This window comes from Mixophyes fleayi, chromosome 4, assembly GCF_038048845.1.
Source record: "Mixophyes fleayi isolate aMixFle1 chromosome 4, aMixFle1.hap1, whole genome shotgun sequence".
Taxonomy (NCBI): Eukaryota; Metazoa; Chordata; class Amphibia; order Anura; family Limnodynastidae; genus Mixophyes; species Mixophyes fleayi.
The window spans coordinates 19,875,574-19,895,239 of NC_134405.1; the positions used below are offsets into that span (position 1 = coordinate 19,875,574).

The 19,666-nt window shown below is 44.0% G+C and overlaps 1 protein-coding gene across 1 annotated transcript; it reads right to left on the minus strand.

Moving 5' to 3' along the window:
- Positions 1–1,564: 1,564 nt before the first annotated feature.
- On the minus strand, positions 1,565–8,144 carry LOC142151096 (mitochondrial 2-oxoglutarate/malate carrier protein). The gene is made up of 8 exons (XM_075206411.1): positions 8,008–8,144; positions 5,663–5,815; positions 4,996–5,202; positions 4,569–4,659; positions 4,351–4,441; positions 3,760–3,859; positions 3,291–3,342; positions 1,565–2,479 (listed from the first exon to the last, which is right to left on the minus strand). The coding sequence occupies exons 1-8, from the start codon at positions 8,073–8,075 to the stop codon at positions 2,324–2,326; spliced, it is 918 nt and encodes a 305-aa protein (XP_075062512.1). The 5' UTR covers positions 8,076–8,144; the 3' UTR covers positions 1,565–2,323.
- Between the last annotated feature and the right edge of the window lie 11,522 nt (positions 8,145–19,666).

A 19,666-nucleotide genomic window follows, 5' to 3' on the forward strand; every position in this document is an offset into this window, starting at 1 on the left:
AATTTCCTGCTTTGCAGCAGCGAGTTTCCTATGAAGTGATCCACCAAGGTGATTTTTAATCTCTTTCTAGAACAACTATTGCCTTTGATCATGCAATGTCGCAACTGTTTGGCATCGTGTGAAATTCTACAGACTAAAATAGGCTCTTTCACTCAATTTGTTTAGGCGATTAGGGGCAGGAAACGACATCTGACCTATGTAGTGAGGTCTTAGAAATTATCTCACATAGCTGTTTTGATCTAATGAGGTTTAAATGCAGACTGAAAATTGCCTGTGTAGCTCTGGGCTTAGAAACCTCCGATTGTGCAGCTCATCATCCAATTGATTTAGAAAATAAATTTAAAAAAAAATAAATTTGTATACAGTTTTGGTACAATACGCACCTACTGTGTGTCTTCTGTAAGACACTAGGGGGTAAATTGATCAAGCTTCAGGTTTGAAAAAGTGGAGATGTTGCCTATAGCAACCAATCAGATTCTAGCTATCATTTTGTAGAATGTACTAAACAAATGATAACTAGAATCTGATTGGTTGCTATAGGCAACATCTCCACTTTTTCAAACCCGCAGCTTGATAAATTTACCCCTTGCAGTTCCATAAAACTGAATGCGTTTACCACAAATCGTGATAAAGCATTTTTAGTTAATCAACTGCGTACAGACACAGTAACTATTTAGTAATTAATTTATAATTATTTACATGGGGAGACAAAAACCGAGACTGCATAGCTGTCTACGTAACCTTTCTTGGGGTCATGGAACCTGACTTAAGAAACAAACACTGTTCGGAGGCGTCAGAAAAGGATTCACCATTACTTTGGAACAAGTTGGTATAACCTCATGTGATTAGCGAGAGGCAATATCTTCACTTTAAACAACCCCTTGATTTTTTTTAATTATTTTTTTAAATGTGATAATGAAAATAATATGATCTTCTTATGAGCGCAGATTAAAATGAACAATACTCCAGCCATCACCTACACGATGGAGCAGCCATTTTGTGGAGCGAGCTCAGTTTGCATTCTCAAAATGGTTCCGCCAACGTGTGCAATGGACAGGTTCCCGTTTACGTGTTGTACAGATTCGTAATCAATTACATTGCCGGGTACAGTGATTGGAATAAAACACTTTATAACATTAATCTTTGAAATTCTCAAACTGCTTTTGTATGGCAAATAAGTAGGGATATATCTTGCAATAAAACCACATTTTATTAAGATAGCTTTGAGTGTTTTAAAGAGTCTCATTATCTTTGAAAGTGGGTTAGAACGCAATGCCGATCCACTCCAAAATGGAGACATGCAGACAGAAACCATTACACACAGCCACCCCCTAGTGACGTATATATTTTCCGCCAATGGTCTTACCTAGAGCCAAATTAACTTGCATTTTCCGTCCTCCATTTGTCTGTGTGTGTGTATATATATATATATATATATATATATATATATATTACGTGACACCTTGTAAATGAGCGTTGCTCAATGGTGTTCACCCGAATAAAGTTTTTATCGATTGAATAAATTAAATACAGACAGCCGATAATGATATTATCTAAGTCGGTGTCAATTGTTTCACAAAGATCTTTATTAAATTGCACTGGGCGCCTACACACAGTGAAAGCAGCCATCCTACAGGCCTAACCAATATATAACTTATCAATTCCTGTCGTGCCTCAGGGACGTTTCTGGTGCCTCGTGCCTCAGGGATGGTATAATTCCTAGTGAATCGATAGGCTGGATTATAAGGAATATCGCTTCAGCTCACAAACTGGCTGCTTTCACCGCGGAGCCACAGATAACAAAAGTAATACGGGTGTGATGACGATGATTCTACGCAAGGACCTTTGACCTATAATGGCCCCTAGCAAACGTCGCTATCCGTAAGATCTCCAAAGTGCGTGGCGCCTATCCCAGACCATAATTTATAAGCAAGAATAAAAAGTATTAACTAACAATTTGAGTTCCTGGTTGGAAAGATAATATAGAATAATAACTTTGGCTGTAGAAGTCTTTCCAAAATAACCATTTACACGTTGTTCCTACTTCCTACAGAGAGGAACTCCTGCCAGTCCGTGTAGGTCCGCACATATACAGATACATGACACACGCATGTAAGTGTATATGCACAGTTTAGGACAGAACCCCCTGCCCCTCTATCGCCCCCTATTACTAAAAAATGCAGAGGGGCCAGCATGGGTGGAGGTCAGATCCAAGGATCACACACAAGCCACAATGTGTGGTTAGCGGGGACAAGGGGGGGGGAGGTTACGGCTGCAGGGTTCGTGGCTGTAGGTGCGACTAAAAGATACGGGAACAGTCTCGTCATCCGCTCAGGAAGAACTGCTTGTAGTACTTGTTCATCTGCTCCAGGAAAATGAAGGTGAGGACGGTGTGGGGTCCCAGGCGGGCGTAGTACGGGGTGAAGCCCTTCCAGAGGCTGAAGAATCCTTCGTATCTCACGACCTTGATCAGAACGTCCTGCGCGGTGGGCGGGAAAGGAGACAGGAGTTAGAGCGCAGGACACAAGCGATACACGACAAGCCGTTAGCGAGCGCACAGGTCATAGGGCTGAGGTGCAGAGCAGGAAACGCCCAGGACAACCCCACCCTCTCATTAATAGGAAACAGGGCATTTACACTTTTACGCTGTATATTTTTGTAATACACATTTGGAAACTCTAATAAATATCTATTAAAATAAAAAATATGAAGTTTGAAGGGGGAGCACTGAGGGAAAATAAAAGTAATAATGGGGAAGAGAAGGGAAACAATGGCAACTGAGCTGCAATCAGATTCACACCTTTATAGAAACTAAGTAACGTAATAGAAAGAGAATATTTGTACACATTCATACCCTTTAAATGATTAGGGCGGAGATGGTACGGTTGAAACATAAATGGTTCCCTTACACTGAAGGTTTATATTATCGAAGACACATTAATAATCAAGTTTCTACATCTTATCAAGTTATGTTGTAAGCTTGGTGGTGGCACTGTTCAAAGCCAAAGAATATGGCTGCTCCCACTAAGGTAAGCCTACATATACAGTATACTCATTGTATAGGAACTGGACAAAGGATACGGAGCCTGGAAATTAAGAATAAAAATTCTCTCATTTGGTCACTAGGGGGTGCTGTTCCATTTGACATTTCCATCTACTTGGCAAAAGCTTCACACTGTACTAGGTATATAATACAAATACGGCCAGAACCTGATCTGTGGGGTTCTCTGCAAAGAGCGACTTAACACTACGTGGAAATAAACGTGCAAATATAATATGTAAACCCTCACCAGTCCGCTCTTATACTCTGGTTTCCCATTGATCGTCCGCATGTTCTGTATCCTGCAGAGAGGAAGGCAGATTAAACAACCGCTGTATACCACAAGGGAGGCAGCCATATGTATTACGCACGCATTAACCCTTCGCTGGCCAACGTAACGGGAAATCAACAGAGGGGAAACTTGTTAATCTGTCATTAAAACTCTATCGATAATTAAATGATGAAATAAAACCTCAGGGAGTTAAATAGGAGGTAGAAAAATGTCATGGCAGGACTTGCGGGCTATCTGGATGCCACCTGCTGGTAGCCCACTCCCACCAACCCCAGAGTAACAAAAACAAACGAAGACGAGATCATGGGGTGGAATAACACGGTGCTGTATTGCTCTGGGTGCGATGGTAAAACTATTGTACATATGTAAAATAACTAAGGATAGGACCTTTGCGGCCGGGGTACTTAGCGGGTGAACGGAAGCTTACCTGGTTTTTGCGATGTCGACAGGCATGGAGGCCGCAGTAGTGACCAGACCACTGATCATACTGGAGCAGAAATGACAGAATATGTTATCCCGGAAATAACCTAAAGGCGAGGAAGACAGATAGTTCTCACTGCGATATAACTGTTGGGTAACACCGGTTCTTCTGGCTTAGAATAGAACAGACTGACTCAGTGGTTAAGAGCACTAGGTGTGATTTTTAGAAGTTATCAAAATTGTGCTTTTGGAACCTGAAAATTAAGCTCTGGAGTGGAATAAGTATACATAGAACTCTGATATAGGACCTTGTTGTGGAACTACAAGACTCGGCACACCCTGCCAGCTTTTGGCCTTCATTCTGTACATCGTAAAGTACAGATATTACCAACACCAATCAATGTTCAACAAATACATAGAAGAGCATTTTCGAAGAACACACACAAAAAAAAAAAAATACAGAAAATTTATGACACAACGGCCAGTGATGATGTCACAGCCATTTTATAACAACAAACATTTTATGTACTGCGTAACTGACTGTAACAATACAACATACAGCACATTAAAGCTCTGTCATCGTGTTATTAAGTCTCACCAGAATCCAAAAGAAACTGCTTGGACTGAGAATAAGACGCCAACTGAGCAGCATTCACAACTACGGCGCGAGCCATGGTGGGTACGCAGCCCTGAGGGAGAGAGAGTAACACGTCACATACTAACACCCTGCCACACGTTAATTCTGCACATACGTTGCCACCCTGTTCCACAGAAGCTGGAGATAAGACGTGCTGCCACCTCTAATACTGGACTCACCCGCCACAATGTGGTGATTCCTTCTTCTCTAGACATCCTCACTAGGGCATTGAAAACATTGCTGTACCCTCTTCTCTGGTCGGCGGGTAACCTGGAGGGGTCAGAGGTCAGGTGATGTCACCCAGTGCAATGATGACGGCTCTGGTTGGGTTGTATCACTCAGACACGTGGGGAATGGGGGAAACCATAAAGACAGGGATAGAAGTGGGGACAGAAGGAATCTCGGCTTATGGAATACGTCATGTACAACACAAGGGACCAGTTCACTTGCTGGACAAGTCTATAGATAATATATGTAATCACTGGGCTGATTATAAACGGCGTCATGCACAGACAAAGTACAGCGGCTATATATAGATTTAGTGGGATCACCTAGTGACAACACTGTTGAATCCCGGCCACTAGGGGCAGTATCTACACGCCTTACCTTCCATCTGCCGTCATTCTGATGAGGGCCACCTCAGCCGGGGTCCCCACAAAGGCTCCCGTGGCCCCAGCGGTCATCCCTATCGCTGCTTTCATGAAGAAGTTGGGGGGAGTCCCGTCTGCCGTGGTCAACTTCTCAAACAGTATCGTGTAAATACCAAGACGTGTGGTTGTGTAGGTAGCTTGGCGCAAAAGACCAGCAGATAACCTGTGTAGCACAGCGATATAATAATATAGTCTGACGTCATAGGTGATAAAGAGATATTCCCACTAGGAGTCTGTCCCTCCCCCTGCAGGGTGACACAGTGACAGAAGGGAGCTATGAGTCTGCCCCTCCCCCTGCAGGGTGACACAGACAGAAGAGAGCTATGAGTCTGCCCCTCCCCCTGCAGGGCGACACTGACAAAAGGGAGCTATGAGTCTGCCCCTCCCCCTGCAGGGTGACACTGACAAAAGGGAGCTATGAGTCTGCCCCTCCCCCTGCAGGGTGACACTGACAAAAGGGAGCTATGAGTCTGCCCCTCCCCCTGCAGGGCGACACTGACAAAAGGGAGCTATGAGTCTGCCCCTCCCCCTGCAGGGCGACACTGACAAAAGGGAGCTATGAGTCTGCCCCTCCCCCTGCAGGGTGACACAGGTTACAGGTATACCATCAGAGCCAGTCTCACCCTGTATAGATTCCTCCTAGACCCTCATTCTTCAGGATACTGCCCACCGCATGGAAGCTGGTCTTATATTCCTTGGTTTTGGCTCCCTCCCCGCTCAGCTGCATCCGATTCTTCACCAGATCCAGCGGCTGAACGAACACGGTGGCCCCCATCCTGCAAGTGGGACAACATGAATGTATGAATAGGACATATATCTATATAATGCTGATTACACAAACAGCCGTGTGCCAGACCCACTCACCCGCCCCATTCCCACAGCCCGCACTCTCTAAGACCCCGTACTGTACACCATTGTGGACATTGACCTGTGGATCCTGGCTAACGTCCAGCAAGGACATACACGTCAGGTGACATGTATAACTGAATGACTGGATACGTACATTTATTTGAGAACATCAGCATTTAATATGAAGACTGGAATGAGAGGAGCAAACATACCCTGTGCTGACACTTGTGGTACCACAAGCCGACTGCCTCTGCCGCAAGGGATATATTTTAATATTTAGATATATAAAACCAGGTGAGGCAAGCAAAGGCACGTTACTTCTTACTTAACTTTTAGTTTTCGCACCCAACCTCTATGTATCAGAATAAAATGAACATTTTATATATGTAAAATAACATTTATGAAGCAGTTAGTCTGTATCTAGAGTCCAGTGTATTAGGAGAGAAGCCAATTCATCCCCAGCCCTCCCTCCCCGTTGGCAGCGCCAGTGTGCCTCTGTAGCTTGTTACCACTCGTCTGACAACCTGTTACACCAGTTCCTTCCCAGTCGGTGATATAATGGCCCTTACATGAGTGTAGTAAGGACACCAGGTCATATCTAACAAACACACTGACTTAGAAGCTACTGTAAAACACTCTTTTACTACCCATAAAATAATGTTTGTAAACACACAGACAAATCACTACATAAATCCAAGTCACACATCACCATAACTGTACGTATCATTGCAATGTGCCGAAGACGGACTTTACACATAGGATATGGCAACAACCGGAGAGATTACACGACATACTGTTAATCTACCAGGCACTGTATCATGTGTATTGGAAATCACACCAGGCGCTGTACCATGTGTATTAGAAATTACACATAATGTGCATATATGTCCTATGTTAATTCATTCAAAGGCTACACTATAACCAATAATCAGCAGTTAGCTGCCTCAAACAATGAATAAATACCCAAATGTGATACAAATGTTAAGAGGCAGACCCCGGTTTCAATGCGGTTGCTATTTTCAACTTATTGTATTGCATGCAGTGTGGCCCAGCGCTATGTACACTGCTGGCTGCATATAGCAGCGTCTTTTATATTAATTGACTGACCCTGTACACCAGCATATTATATGTGTGATCTTCCACATTATATCCTATATCCTGATATACAGCAGGCATCAGATGAAGCAGGAATATCAGCACAGTGTTAGTAATAGGTCTGTAATAAAATGCATGTATTCCAGTGTCTGTATCAAACACATGTTTTATTTACTGAAAGCCAAAGATTGGAGCTGTGGTAACTCCCAGTGCACAAGAAAGTGAACACACAAATGTGCAATGGATACAGCACTTCACTTCAGGATCTCCTAAAAAGAGGAAGGGTCCCCATAGTCCCCAAGAAACTGATTCTTAAGTCTCCTTATGGAAAAAGAAGTGTCTTGAGGTCCCCTTGGCCACAAGGTTAGGGAGGGATCCCCCAAAGCTTCACACAGGGTCACTAACCCTGCAGCCCCCAGCGCTATGGAGGGGTCAAGGACATGGGGACCTCTAGGCCACATCACCTCTGCAGAGCATAATGGCACAAGTGACAGTGACACAGAGCCAACATATTCTGTAGCACTGTACAATCAGGAGCCCACATAAGACACAGGGGAGATCCAGCAAGGGGCCACATAAGTAACACAGGGGCCACATAAGAGACAGAGGGGATTCACCAGGGCCCACATTAGATTAATTGTAAAGACCTGATGCCTATTAGCACTATATAAATACATAATAAATAATTCTCATGCAATACAACAATTCCCAGTGTTCTGTAATACTATCAGTGCACATACTACCCCCATGCACCCTGTAACGTGTGTAATATATATATATATATATATATATATATATATATATAACAATGATATACAAGTCTCCTATGATGAGTGGTACAGACACTACATGATATATAACCATCTATACACATATATCACAGTGACCTAGGACAGATACTACATGATATATAACCATCTACACATAGATCACAGTGACCTAGAAGAGAGGACTGGTACAGACACTACAGACATCCTTATTACATAACACATATAATTATATAACAGGGCCCTCCGGACATTACCCGGCCAGCCCCCCGAAGAGGAACTTGATGGCCTTGGGGGAGGTCCTCTTCTTGCCGCTCTCCGCCATCTTGTTACCGACTGTCAGAGACCCCCAAGGTGACTCGGGAGGTGTGTGAACCGGGGGGCGGGGCGTGCCAGGGACGTCACCGCAAGGCGGCCATACTGGAGGAGGGCAACTCTTCTGGCGGCCATGTTGGATGCGGGAAAAAGAAACGCGGCTACTTTCCACATAGTTCACGACGACAGCGATTATCTGAGTCTCTGGTAATGGTCACAGGGGCCTCGGAGGCTTGACAAAGTGAGAATGACGAGGGTCTCCCGCCATCTTGGGTATGGGCAAACGAGATTCTGCGCAGCGGCGGCCATGCTGGATCCTGGAAAGAGATTACAGTAGCCTAGGTTGCCATGTAATGGTATAGCTTGGGTGGCAAATCAGTGGAATGTGTTAATCCACCTATCTCTCTCTCTCTCTCTCTCTCTCTCTCTCTCTCTCTCTCTATATATATATATATATTTTAGATTTATTTATTTATTTTTTGCAGTGTTGCAGTGGCCCTATATTGCTTTTTCCACTAGCCAAAGGTACGTCAAAGCACCATAGCTACCTACATTCTCTAATTTCACCCGAAGATTCCCAGTTTAAAATACTTACTTTGTCCCAAATCTTAGATTGTAAGATCACTTGGCCAGTGCCACCTCCGCCTTATGCTTCATTAGATTATAGTATGTGCTTTTATCCTGGTCGTCGCTCAGTAGTGTTAGTTTTGGGGGTCAGAAGGTTGAGTATAGAAAGAGAATAATTGTAAGTTTGTGTGATTGGTGCCAGATGCTTAATTATTCAGCATACCTGTGGGGACGGTCACTGCACTGAGTGACCATGTTGATTGACACTTACCTCCTTATGGAAAATACTGGGTTGATAATGAGCGATCAGAGATTGGAGATCTGTTCCATAACCACATGCTATGGATCCTGAGATCTAAATACCCTATTAACCCTTTGGTCAATCCAATAATAGCCCATTCATCTAAAATCTGGAACTCTCTTTCAACACACTGTACTTTATAAGGTTCTCCGTCAGTTATGATTCCAGTCATCAGAAAGTCAGACTTCTGTCCTACAAGAGCTACCGGTTCCTGCACACTTTGGTCCTTGATCCACTTGTCCCGTTTAAGCTATTTTCTAAATTAAAATGAGAAAATCACCTATGATGTCACTGCACTAAACCCTCCTCATACAGAGGAGGGGGGTTTAGTGTAGTGCTGGTAAAGCTACACACTGCCCTGCAGAGGAGGGAAGTTTAGTATGGGCAGCACGGTGGCTCAGTGGTTAGCTCTTCTGCCTCACAGCACTGGGGTCATCACTTCAATTCCCGACCATGGCCTTATCTGTCTGGAGTTTGTATGTTCTCTCCGTGTTTTGCGTGGGTTTTCTCCAGGTGCTCCAGTTTCCTCCCACACTCCAAAAACATACTGGTAGGTTAATTGGCTGCTAACAAAATTTACCCTAGTCTCTCTCTCTGTCTATGTGTGTGTGTTATGGAATTTAGACTGTAAGCTCTGTCGAAGTCAGTATATTGGATAAAGTCATTTCAATTAAAGTCTAGCAAACTTGGTTGTCTTTGTCTGAAAAGATGCGTACGGTACGCTACGACGTACAAGGGCACGCTACGGCGTGAAAGGGCGTACGCATCCACTACACGTGGCAGCAACAATTATTGGTCTTTTACCATACATTTGCACAAACACGCATACTTATAAAATAGTACACATTAATGGTAGTTGCAACACATAGTCAGTTATGTCGAAATATAGTAGTATTTATATGTTATATCAGAGTTACATGTATATTAATGAAATACACGGAACAGGTTGAAGGAATCACATCATGAGTGGTATCATAATGTAACCTCGTTACATATCCTACTGTTTGGTTCACTCTGCGAGGGAATCGCAGAGTGCATACACAAGTTATGAATGATAGGGAATTATGAACTACTTAAGACTAAGGAATCTTGGCGGGAAGAGCAGAGCATACCCCCTGCAGAGATGACCCCCTCCTTTGGATTCCTTTGTATGAACTGGCCAATGATGACGACCCCTTGGACCTTCCTGAGACCTGGACCAATAGATGCAAGCTATACCATCTTCATTGTATTACTGTATTTGATTGTGTATATAAGCAGCAGCTTGTGATCCAGTGTGCAGACATCTTGTCCCCAGACTTCAGGATTGAATGACTGCACTGGATCCAGAGCGCCTGCGATAAGTAACGGCTGTATTTACTATTACTTTGCTTATTCTATTATTTGCGAATAAATCTCTGTGCTTTGGAAACACAACTCGAGGTTCGACAATCGTTATTGGTTAGCGACAATACGCACATAACAATTTGGGGGCTCGTGAGCTTTGGAGGTTTCGTTGCCGATGATACGCAAGACCAACGGATTTCGGTTCCTCAACAAAGGGTGGAGACGCGTCATATACGGGTAAGAACGCATGGTGTTCAAAACCTGAATTTTACTCTGTGTTGTGAAACCGAATGTCCGTTTTGCATTATCTAGGGCACGCTAACTAGAACCTAGGGACAAAAGAGAAAACTGTTTCTTTTTACTGTCATTGTGCGTTTTAACTGTATTGCATTGCTTAGCGTATGTGTATTTCCTGCTGTGCGTACGGGAACTTCCGGTAGATTTGCCACGTGGTTAAACAATCGTTTTGATAGTTATTATACATGCATAGTATAATTACTTGTGAAAGCTTCTGAGATATTATTACTGTTGTTGGGAACTTTTGATTTTCTGCGCAGAAAAGGTGTATAGTGTGTGATGTTGTAACGTAGATACACTGTTCATTATTCATTGTGCTCAGTTGCTGTCTGATTGCCCAACTGAAGGACGGTATACAGGGCAGGTATACCGAATGCGAAAACCGGGTTTTCGCAAAAGCGCTACCAATAGATCGCAAGGTTTGCTAATAATTAGTATCGGTAGGCAGTGCGATCTAACCGCATCTTGAGTGCGAATTGGTGAAGCGGCTAGGAGGAATTATATTGGAAAGGCTGGTTGATTGTATTGACTTTGTTCTCCCAGTTATAATAAACTCAGCAGATTTTGTGGTTGAGCCAGGGTATCGAGGAGCTGATAGCCCTTGGGACCCACAGTGATATTTCTGTATTAGGGATCCTCGCCGGGTGCGAGAAAAGCGAGTGAACGCGGCTAAAGAAAATACGTTCACCGAGCATTAGAGATCTCTAGCTGTGATTGTAGCAACAGAGTTGGTATATTGTTCAACATGGGTGCTAAGCATACGCTAGAGATGGTCAGTGTACTGCCTAAGGAAGGCCCTATTGGTTCAGCGAGGTTTCTCATGTGTAAGAAATATGGTGCATACGCAACTGTGTATTGTGACACGTGGGTCAAGATGACCAAAACTTGTGATAGGCCTTTCCCAACAATTGGAAGTTTTAGTGCAGAGGTACTAAATACTGTAAAAGATAAAGTATGGTTGATTACCTCAACGAAAGTGAGGAATAAACATAATGATTGTTTACAATTGTGGCAAATGGAAGGTAACACGTGGCAGAGCAGCGAATGCAAACCGGAAGTAGGCGTGGCGAAAAGCGCGCACAAGGCGGATGTAACCGTTGCGAAGCGTGGCGAACTCAGCGCAAGCGCGCCCCCGCCACCTTATGTGGCGGGAGGGGTAAGTACAGCCGTTGTTAAAACTAAAACTAGAAAAATTGCTAAGTTGTACCCTGTTTTAAGCCAGTTTCAATCAAGTGTATCTGAAAATGAAGATGAACCCACTGTGATTTCAGCCATTGCCCATGCTGTTAGTGTACTAGAGGCTCAGCGCAAGTATGAGAAAAGGGCTGATATAGGTGAGAGTAGCGTGATCACTAGGAGTGAAAGCGTTCTAAATCTAGAACCAGCAAATCCTGTAGTGTCCCCTGAAGTCAGTGTACCAGAGGGTGTGTTCCCAGTCCGCACAATATCAGTTCCCAATGGGAAACCGGATAAGGATGGTGTAGTTCCTTTAAGAAATGTTACAATGCATTGTCCCTGGACTAGATCAGAATTACGTTCCATTATGACTGAATTCCCAGATCCTAGAAAAGAGTTAGCTAAGTGTCAGAAATTTTTTAAAGACTTAGGAAATGCCCATGAGCCAACCAATAAGGATTGGCGGGTAGTGTTGAGGGCGTGTCTTCCTCCCAATACTAACATACAAAAATTCATTGAAGATTGTTTGTTGGAGGAAGATGACACCTTGACTGATGAGATTAACCAACGGAATATAGAACAGATTGTCAAACACTTAGCTGTAGGAGTACTGATGGATGGCCTTAGAGAAAATTTAAAGACGAGAGTACAAACCACATTACCTAATTGGAGAGGCGTCACGGTAGACTCTCTTAGGGAGTCTGCTGTGGAGCATGACAAAAACCTTTTTAGAAAAAGGGAGGAGAAAAGTGATAGGTTAATGACGGTAAGTATACAGGCTCTAGAAAGGGTGCATACACGACCACCAGCATACAACCCATATAACAGGAAACCTAAAGTGATCAGGTGTTTCAACTGTAACAAGGAAGGACATTACATGAGAGATTGTAAAAAGGAAAGACTCAATACACAGAGGGGTGGGTCACATAGATATCCTCCAAGGAGGGATTCACATAGACTAGAAGACTCACATCTACCCGCGCATATTACGGCAGCAAATGCGCGGGAAATCAATAGTCAGCGCTAGGGGTCAGGTCATACCTGTAGTCTACAGCCAGTGAGGTTAACTGAGAGTCAGAGTGAAGAACCAACAATGATAGTTGACATAGCTGGTAGGAAACAAACCTTTCTTGTAGATACAGGGGCGGCCCGATCTGTGATAACCTCTCCTTTCAATCTACAGGTGACCAGTAAAACTATTCCAGCTATGGGGGTAACGGGAAAAGTGTTACATTATCCTCTAACTAAACCCGCTGAAGTTACTATCGGCCCTCTACATACTAAGCATTCGTTTCTCTTGGCTGCGGTGGCTCCTACTAACTTGCTAGGGAGAGACTTGTTATGTAAAATGGGATGTGTCATATACTGTACTTCAGATGGTGTGTTCCTAGATATACCCGAGAAGGTTGCACATGAGGTACAGGACATATTGGACACCCCTCAAAGGTTAATGTTACACTCTCCTGTTATAGAACAAAGTCCATCTCAAGTAAAGGGGATGTTGCTGGAAATACCAGGTTCCCTATGGACCAGAGATGAACAGGACACTGGACTGATGGCAAACGTAGCCCCTGTCATGGTCAATCTAAAAAGTGGTAGGATAGCTCCAAAAATCCCACAGTATCCATTAAAACCGGAGGTGGAACTAGGGGTATATCCTGTTATTGAGAGGCTGATACAACAAGGGATTTTAATCCGTACAGCCAGTACAGCAAATAGTCCCATTTTCCCTGTGAAGAAGAGTGGGGGGAGGGGCTATAGATTAGTCCAGGACTTAAGGGGAATTAACAAAGTTGTTGAGAGCCAATTCCCCGTAGTGCCGAATCCAGCTGTCATCCTCATGCAGATTCCACCGTCTGCCAGTCATTTTACTGTCATTGATCTATGTTCTGCTTTCTTTTCAGTCCCTCTTCACCCTGACTGCCAATACCTTTTTGCATTCTCCTACAGGGAAGTGCAATACACATGGACCAGACTACCCCAGGGGTTCATTGACAGCCCCAGTATTTTCTCCCAAGCCTTACATGACTGTTTGCAATCCTTTCAACCCCACAATAGGTCTGTTCTAATTCAATATGTGGACGATTTGTTGTTGTGCTCTGATTCTTTTATGTCATGTTTACATGATACTAAATTGTTGTTGCTTCATCTTTCACAAACAGGGCACAAGGTGGCAAAGGATAAATTACAGCCATGTCAGACTAAGGTCAAATACTTAGGACACTGCCTTACTAAGGGGCTAAGACACCTGACAACCGACAGAATTGAGGCCATACAACACATGACCCTGCCAAAGAGCCAGAAGCAGATTCGTACTTTCTTGGGGATGTGTGGATACTGTAGGTCCTGGATCCCAGGTTTTTCTATTCTGGCATTACCATTGCAGGAGCTAGTCTCTTCCTCAAAACCAGAACGTGTCGTACACACGGAAGAGTCAGAGCAAGCGTTCTTTAATCTTAAAGATAGTCTGACAAGAGCACCTGCATTGGGAATACCTGATTATGAAAAGCCTTTTGAACTATTTTGTACAAAAGCTGATGGCTGTGCAGCAGGTGTCCTCGCACAGAAACATGGTGACGCTAGCAGACCGGTAGCATACTACAGTGCACAATTAGACAATGTGACAAGGTCACTCCCAACATGTCTCAGAAGTGTAGCAGCAATGGCCCTTCTAGTAAGTAAGAGCGAGGATGTAGTATTAGGACATAATTCAACCATCTATACACCCCATGCTGTATCAGCTCTGTTAAATTCAGCCCAAACCAGACATGTTTCTTCAGCTAGATTCACAAAGTGGGAACTAGCCCTGATGGCACCCTCAAACATCACCATCAAACGATGTAGCAGCTTAAATCCAGCTACATACCTTCCGTATGTGTCTCTAGAGACACAAAGGGTGGAAGGTGAGGAGACCCTGGTTGATGATGAGTTAGGCAAGAATACTGACACGCATGACTGTATGGAACACCTGAATCAGACCTTTACTGCAAGGCCCGACATACGTGACACCCCCTTAGAAAATGTAGATTTTATGTTTTATACAGACGGAAGTTGCCATAGACAGACAGAGACAGGAGAGCTATGTACTGGTTACGCTGTGGTAGACGATCAGGATGTGGTAGAAGCTGAACCCCTTGGTCCACCTCACTCAGCCCAGGTGGCGGAACTAGTAGCACTAAGGAGAGCGTGTGAATTGGCAGAGGGTAAATCAGCCAATATATATACTGACTCTAGGTACGGCTTCGGGGTAGTGCACGATTTTGGGGCCCTTTGGCGTCTTAGAAACTTTACGACAGCAGCAGGTACACCAGTGGCACACTCACAACACATAAAAGGACTTCTGACAGCGATACAGTTACCCAGAACAGTAGCCGTCATAAAGTGCAAAGCCCATACCTTTAAAGAAGACCCAGTGTCAATGGGCAACAACAGGGCAGACGAAGCTGCTAAATGGGCAGCAGGGCAACCTATGACTGTATCGACCGAGACTATGATGGTTTTTCAGACATTAGACATGCAGAAATTAATTGAAATGCAAGATTTGTGTTCCCTGCAGGAAAAAGCGGTCTGGAAGGCGAAGGGATGTGGTCAAGAGTCCTCAGGACTCTGGAGGGATGGACAAGGTAAGCCTGTAGCTCCCCAAACATACTATCCAAGCCTGGCTGAAGCAGCACACGGTCTGACTCACCTGGGTAAAGAAGGTATGTGCAAACTGGTGAGAGCATACTGGTGTGCTCCCGGATTTTCCTCTCAGGCTGGTAAAAAAGCAATGTCATGTCTTGTTTGAGGAAAAATGTTGGGAAAACTATTCCAACTGAGCCATCCCACATCCCTCCTACAGACGGACCTTTCCAGGTAATACAAATTGACTATATCCAATTACCACCGTGCAGGAATTTAAAGTATGTGTTAGTGTGTATTGATGTGTTTTCCGGTTGGGTAGAAGCATATCCGGCAGCCACTAATACTGCTGTGTTCACTGCAAAGAAAATTGTACAAGACTTTGTGTGTAGGTTCGGTATCCCTAGAATCATTGAAAGTGATAGGGGTACCCATTTTACTGGTGATATCTTCCAAAATATGTGTAAACTCATGGGAATCAGTAGCAGACTTCACACCCCTTACCGACCACAAGCCAGTGGTAAGGTGGAGAGAGTAAACGGTACTATAAAGAACAAGCTGGGTAAGATAATGGCTGAAACTGGGTTGGCATGGCCTGAGGCTTTGCCGTTGGTCCTCCATAGCATTCGAACCACTCCTAGACCTCCTCTTAATCTGTCCCCCTTTGAGATACTGTTCGGACGACAACCTCATTTGATCGTGAGTCCACAAGACGACTTGAAGTGTAATAATGAAGTGACTGTACAATATCTTATAAGAATGAGTAGACAGCTAAAACAACAACAACAAAAACTAAAAATGCTGTCACCTGGTATGCCAGAAACGAACTGTCATGATGTTGAACCTGGAGACTATGTTATGATCCGCAATTTCTTACGTTCAGGTTGTTTAACAGACCGTTGGGAAGGCCCGTACCAAGTGCTGCTGACCAGTACTACATCACTGAAGGTTGCAGAGAGAGACACTTGGGTCCATTCCACCCACTGCAGGAGAGTCCATAATCCGGAGAAAGTGCAAGACAAAACTCAGACCGACGACATAGAGCTGTCACTTGTGAGCCTGTTCCGGGAGACATAAAGCCTGCAGTTGAGACACCTGAACCAGAGACGTTGCCTCAGAACTATCTTTCCAGCGATGGAGTGGCGGTTTTTGTTTTTCTTTTGTTCCAGGATTTTCCTTGTTTTTACTTTTTCTAGGACATTCTATTTTTGTGAAGGAGGATGGAGGACGGAAGAGAGTTCTGGGAGTGATACGGGTGAAATGGAGGCCGAAGAAAAGTTAATAGGATACTCTGAGCAGCCCATTATCAAACTTGGTCCAGGGGTTATGAAAAGGTCTGCTAGCTCAGGAACTCGGAGGCAGTGTGAGGGGCTATTGTCTGATGAGTATTGTATCTGCAAGTTCTGCGACTCCCTAGTTGACGAGAGATGCATCCAACGATGCCAGTCCCCCAGTACTCTGAATATGGGAGGGCATCCTTTGGAGGATTATCACTCCCTGGTGGGTAAGGTGCTAAACCAAACCGAGTGTTGGGTGTGCTCTCACGTGCCTCAAGGGCAGCATAATATAGTACTAGTGCCATTCCCTCTAAACATATCTGAAGTACTCAAATTGAGGGGTGGGAGGCCCATAGAAGGGAGGTACAATAACACTAGGTCCCCTAGTTTGACGCTTCGACAATACTCCATAGGCAGATCTTTGCTGTGCCTAAACATATCTCATGCAAAGCGCCTGGAGAATTGGGAGGCTGACCTATCAGATCAGACAATGGCTCGCCACACTCATTTTAGAGAGAGACTCACAAGGTCACTACTAGGCAGGAATGCTGATGGAAGTCACAAGTTAGGGCGTATAACCAAACATAAGAAGGTATCCATTGGAAAAGTCTCTACAGATAAATGTGAAAATGTCAATAATGCCGACACGTGTCTAGAGCAGATGGAGACACTAGGCATGGGTAGTTTTATCAAAACTCTGTGTGATATAATTCATGGGCATACTGTTCCTTATGTTCTCCCTGATGATGTGTATTTTGTTTGTGGAAGGAAAGCTTATTCCTGGGTGACTCTGAGTTCCAAGGGCTTGTGTTTCTTAGCTAAACTGGTTCCTGAAATCATGACTGTTACTCATGAAGAAATGGTTGGTATTCACAAGACAACATCACCACCATACATACACACACAGTATGAACACCGTGGCAAGAGAAATATGATTCCTGGTGAGGAACCCATAGCTACAAAATTGATTAGTGAAACTGGTGGTTTCCAAGTTATGGTTGCTCTAGATCTCACCAGGACCGCTCGGGGAACATTAAACTTTAAGTATATCCAAGACCTAGCTAAATTAATAGATAATATCACCGAGATGTATGATGACACTTTCAGGTATACTGGAAGGGAGCTACAAGCGTACAAGAAGGAGTTGGTGCAACATAGACTGGTACTAAATTATCTCACCTCTATTACTGGTGGGTACTGTGTGACACTGGCCACCCAGTTCGGTGTCAAATGTTGCACGTACATTACTAATAATACTGATGACCCTAAAGAGGTTATAGACCGGAAGATGGATGAAATTTTGCAGCTGAAATGGGAATTTCGAAAGAGCCATAATTCTTCGTTATATAAGGTTGGGGAAAAGGTGGCGGGTTGGTTCTCGTGGTTGAACCCTGCACAATGGTTCTCCGGTCTGGGGGAGTGGGTACAGGAAATGGTTGCTAGTGTAGGTAAGCTCCTTCTCCTTATACTGGGTGTCATCTTAGCAATTGGTTTAGTTGTCAAATGTGTTCCTACTGTGTTGAAGTGTGGAAAATGGTCTCATAGGAGTAACACTGAGAAAGAGACTGAAAGGGTGGTACCAGATACTGAGATCATGGTCTGTGAAGAAGTATTGTATAATCCTGAACTTGAAACGGTGATTGGGTGATAGTTTATTACACTATCAAAGGGTGGAGCTGTCGAAGTCAGTATATTGGATAAAGTCATTTCAATTAAAGTCTAGCAAACTTGGTTGTCTTTGTCTGAAAAGATGCGTACGGTACGCTACTACGTACAAGGGCACGCTACGGCGTGAAAGGGCGTACGCATCCACTACACGTGGCAGCAACAATTATTGGTCTTTTACCATACATTCGCACAAACACGTATACTTATAAAATAGTACACATTAATGGTAGTTGCAACACATAGTCAGTTATGTCGAAATATAGTAGTATTTATATGTTATATCAGAGTTACATGTATATTAATAAAATACACGGAACAGGTTGAAGGAATCACATCATGAGTGGTATCATAATGAACCTCGTTACATATCCTACTGTTTGGTTCACTCTGCGAGGGAATCGCAGAGTGTATACACAAGTTATGAATGATAGGGAATTATGAACTACTCAAGACTAAGGAATCTTGGCGGGAAGAGCAGAGCATACCCCCTGCAGAGATGACCCCCTCCTTTGGATTCCTTTGTATGAACTGGCCAATGATGACGACCCCTTGGACCTTCCTGAGACCTGGACCAATAGATGCAAGCTATTCCATCTTCATTGTATTACTGTATTTGATTGTGTATATAAGCAGCAGCTTGTGATCCAGTGTGCAGACATCTTGTCCCCAGACTTCAGGATTGAATGACTGCACTGGATCCAGAGCGCCTGCGATAAGTAACGGCTGTATTTACTATTACTTCGCTTAAAGCATATATATATATTCTATTATTTGCGAATAAATCTCTGTGCTTTGGAAACACAACTCGAGGTTCGACAATCGTTATTGGTTAGCGACAATACGCACATAACAGCTCCAATGGGGCAGGGACTGATGTGAGTGTGATCTCTGTACAGTGCTGCGGAATTAGTGGCGCTATATAAAATAAATGGTGATAATAATAAGTGCTGCCCTGCAGAGGAGGGGGGTTTAGTGCAGTGCTGCCCTGCAGAGGAGGGGGGTTTAGTGCAGTGCTGCCCTGCATAGGAGGGGGGTTTAGTGCAGTGTTGCCCTGCAGAGAAGGGGGGTTTAGTGCAGTGTTGCCCTGCAGAGGAGGGGGGTTTAGTGCAGTGCTGCCCCGCAGGGGAGCGGGGTTTAGTGCAGAGCTGCAGAGGAGTGCAGCTATATAGTGCAGAGGAGGGGGGTTTGGTTGCAGTTATTCTCAGCCGTGCCATCCTTTCTGTCATCTCTGCAGCACACAACTCTATGACTTCCTGCCTACTATATAATATAGTTTAATATGCAGTATATAATACAACCCCAAATACCCTGCACCTCATACAGCAAAGTGCTCAGCCTACAACACAACTGTTAGATGGAAATGTATTT

Excerpts from the sequence above, each read along its gene's own strand:
- LOC142151096 (XM_075206411.1), bottom strand. The coding sequence starts at position 8,075 with ATGGCGGAGAGCGGCAAGAAGAGGACCTCCCCCAAGGCCATCAAGTTC. Across the intron at positions 5,816-8,007 it reads CTCTTCGGGGGGCTGGCCGG|GATGGGGGCCACCGTGTTCG; the intron begins GTAATGTCCGGA and ends TCCCACTTGCAG. Across the intron at positions 5,203-5,662 it reads CTAGGAGGAATCTATACAGG|GTTATCTGCTGGTCTTTTGC; the intron begins GTGAGACTGGCT and ends TGTGCTACACAG.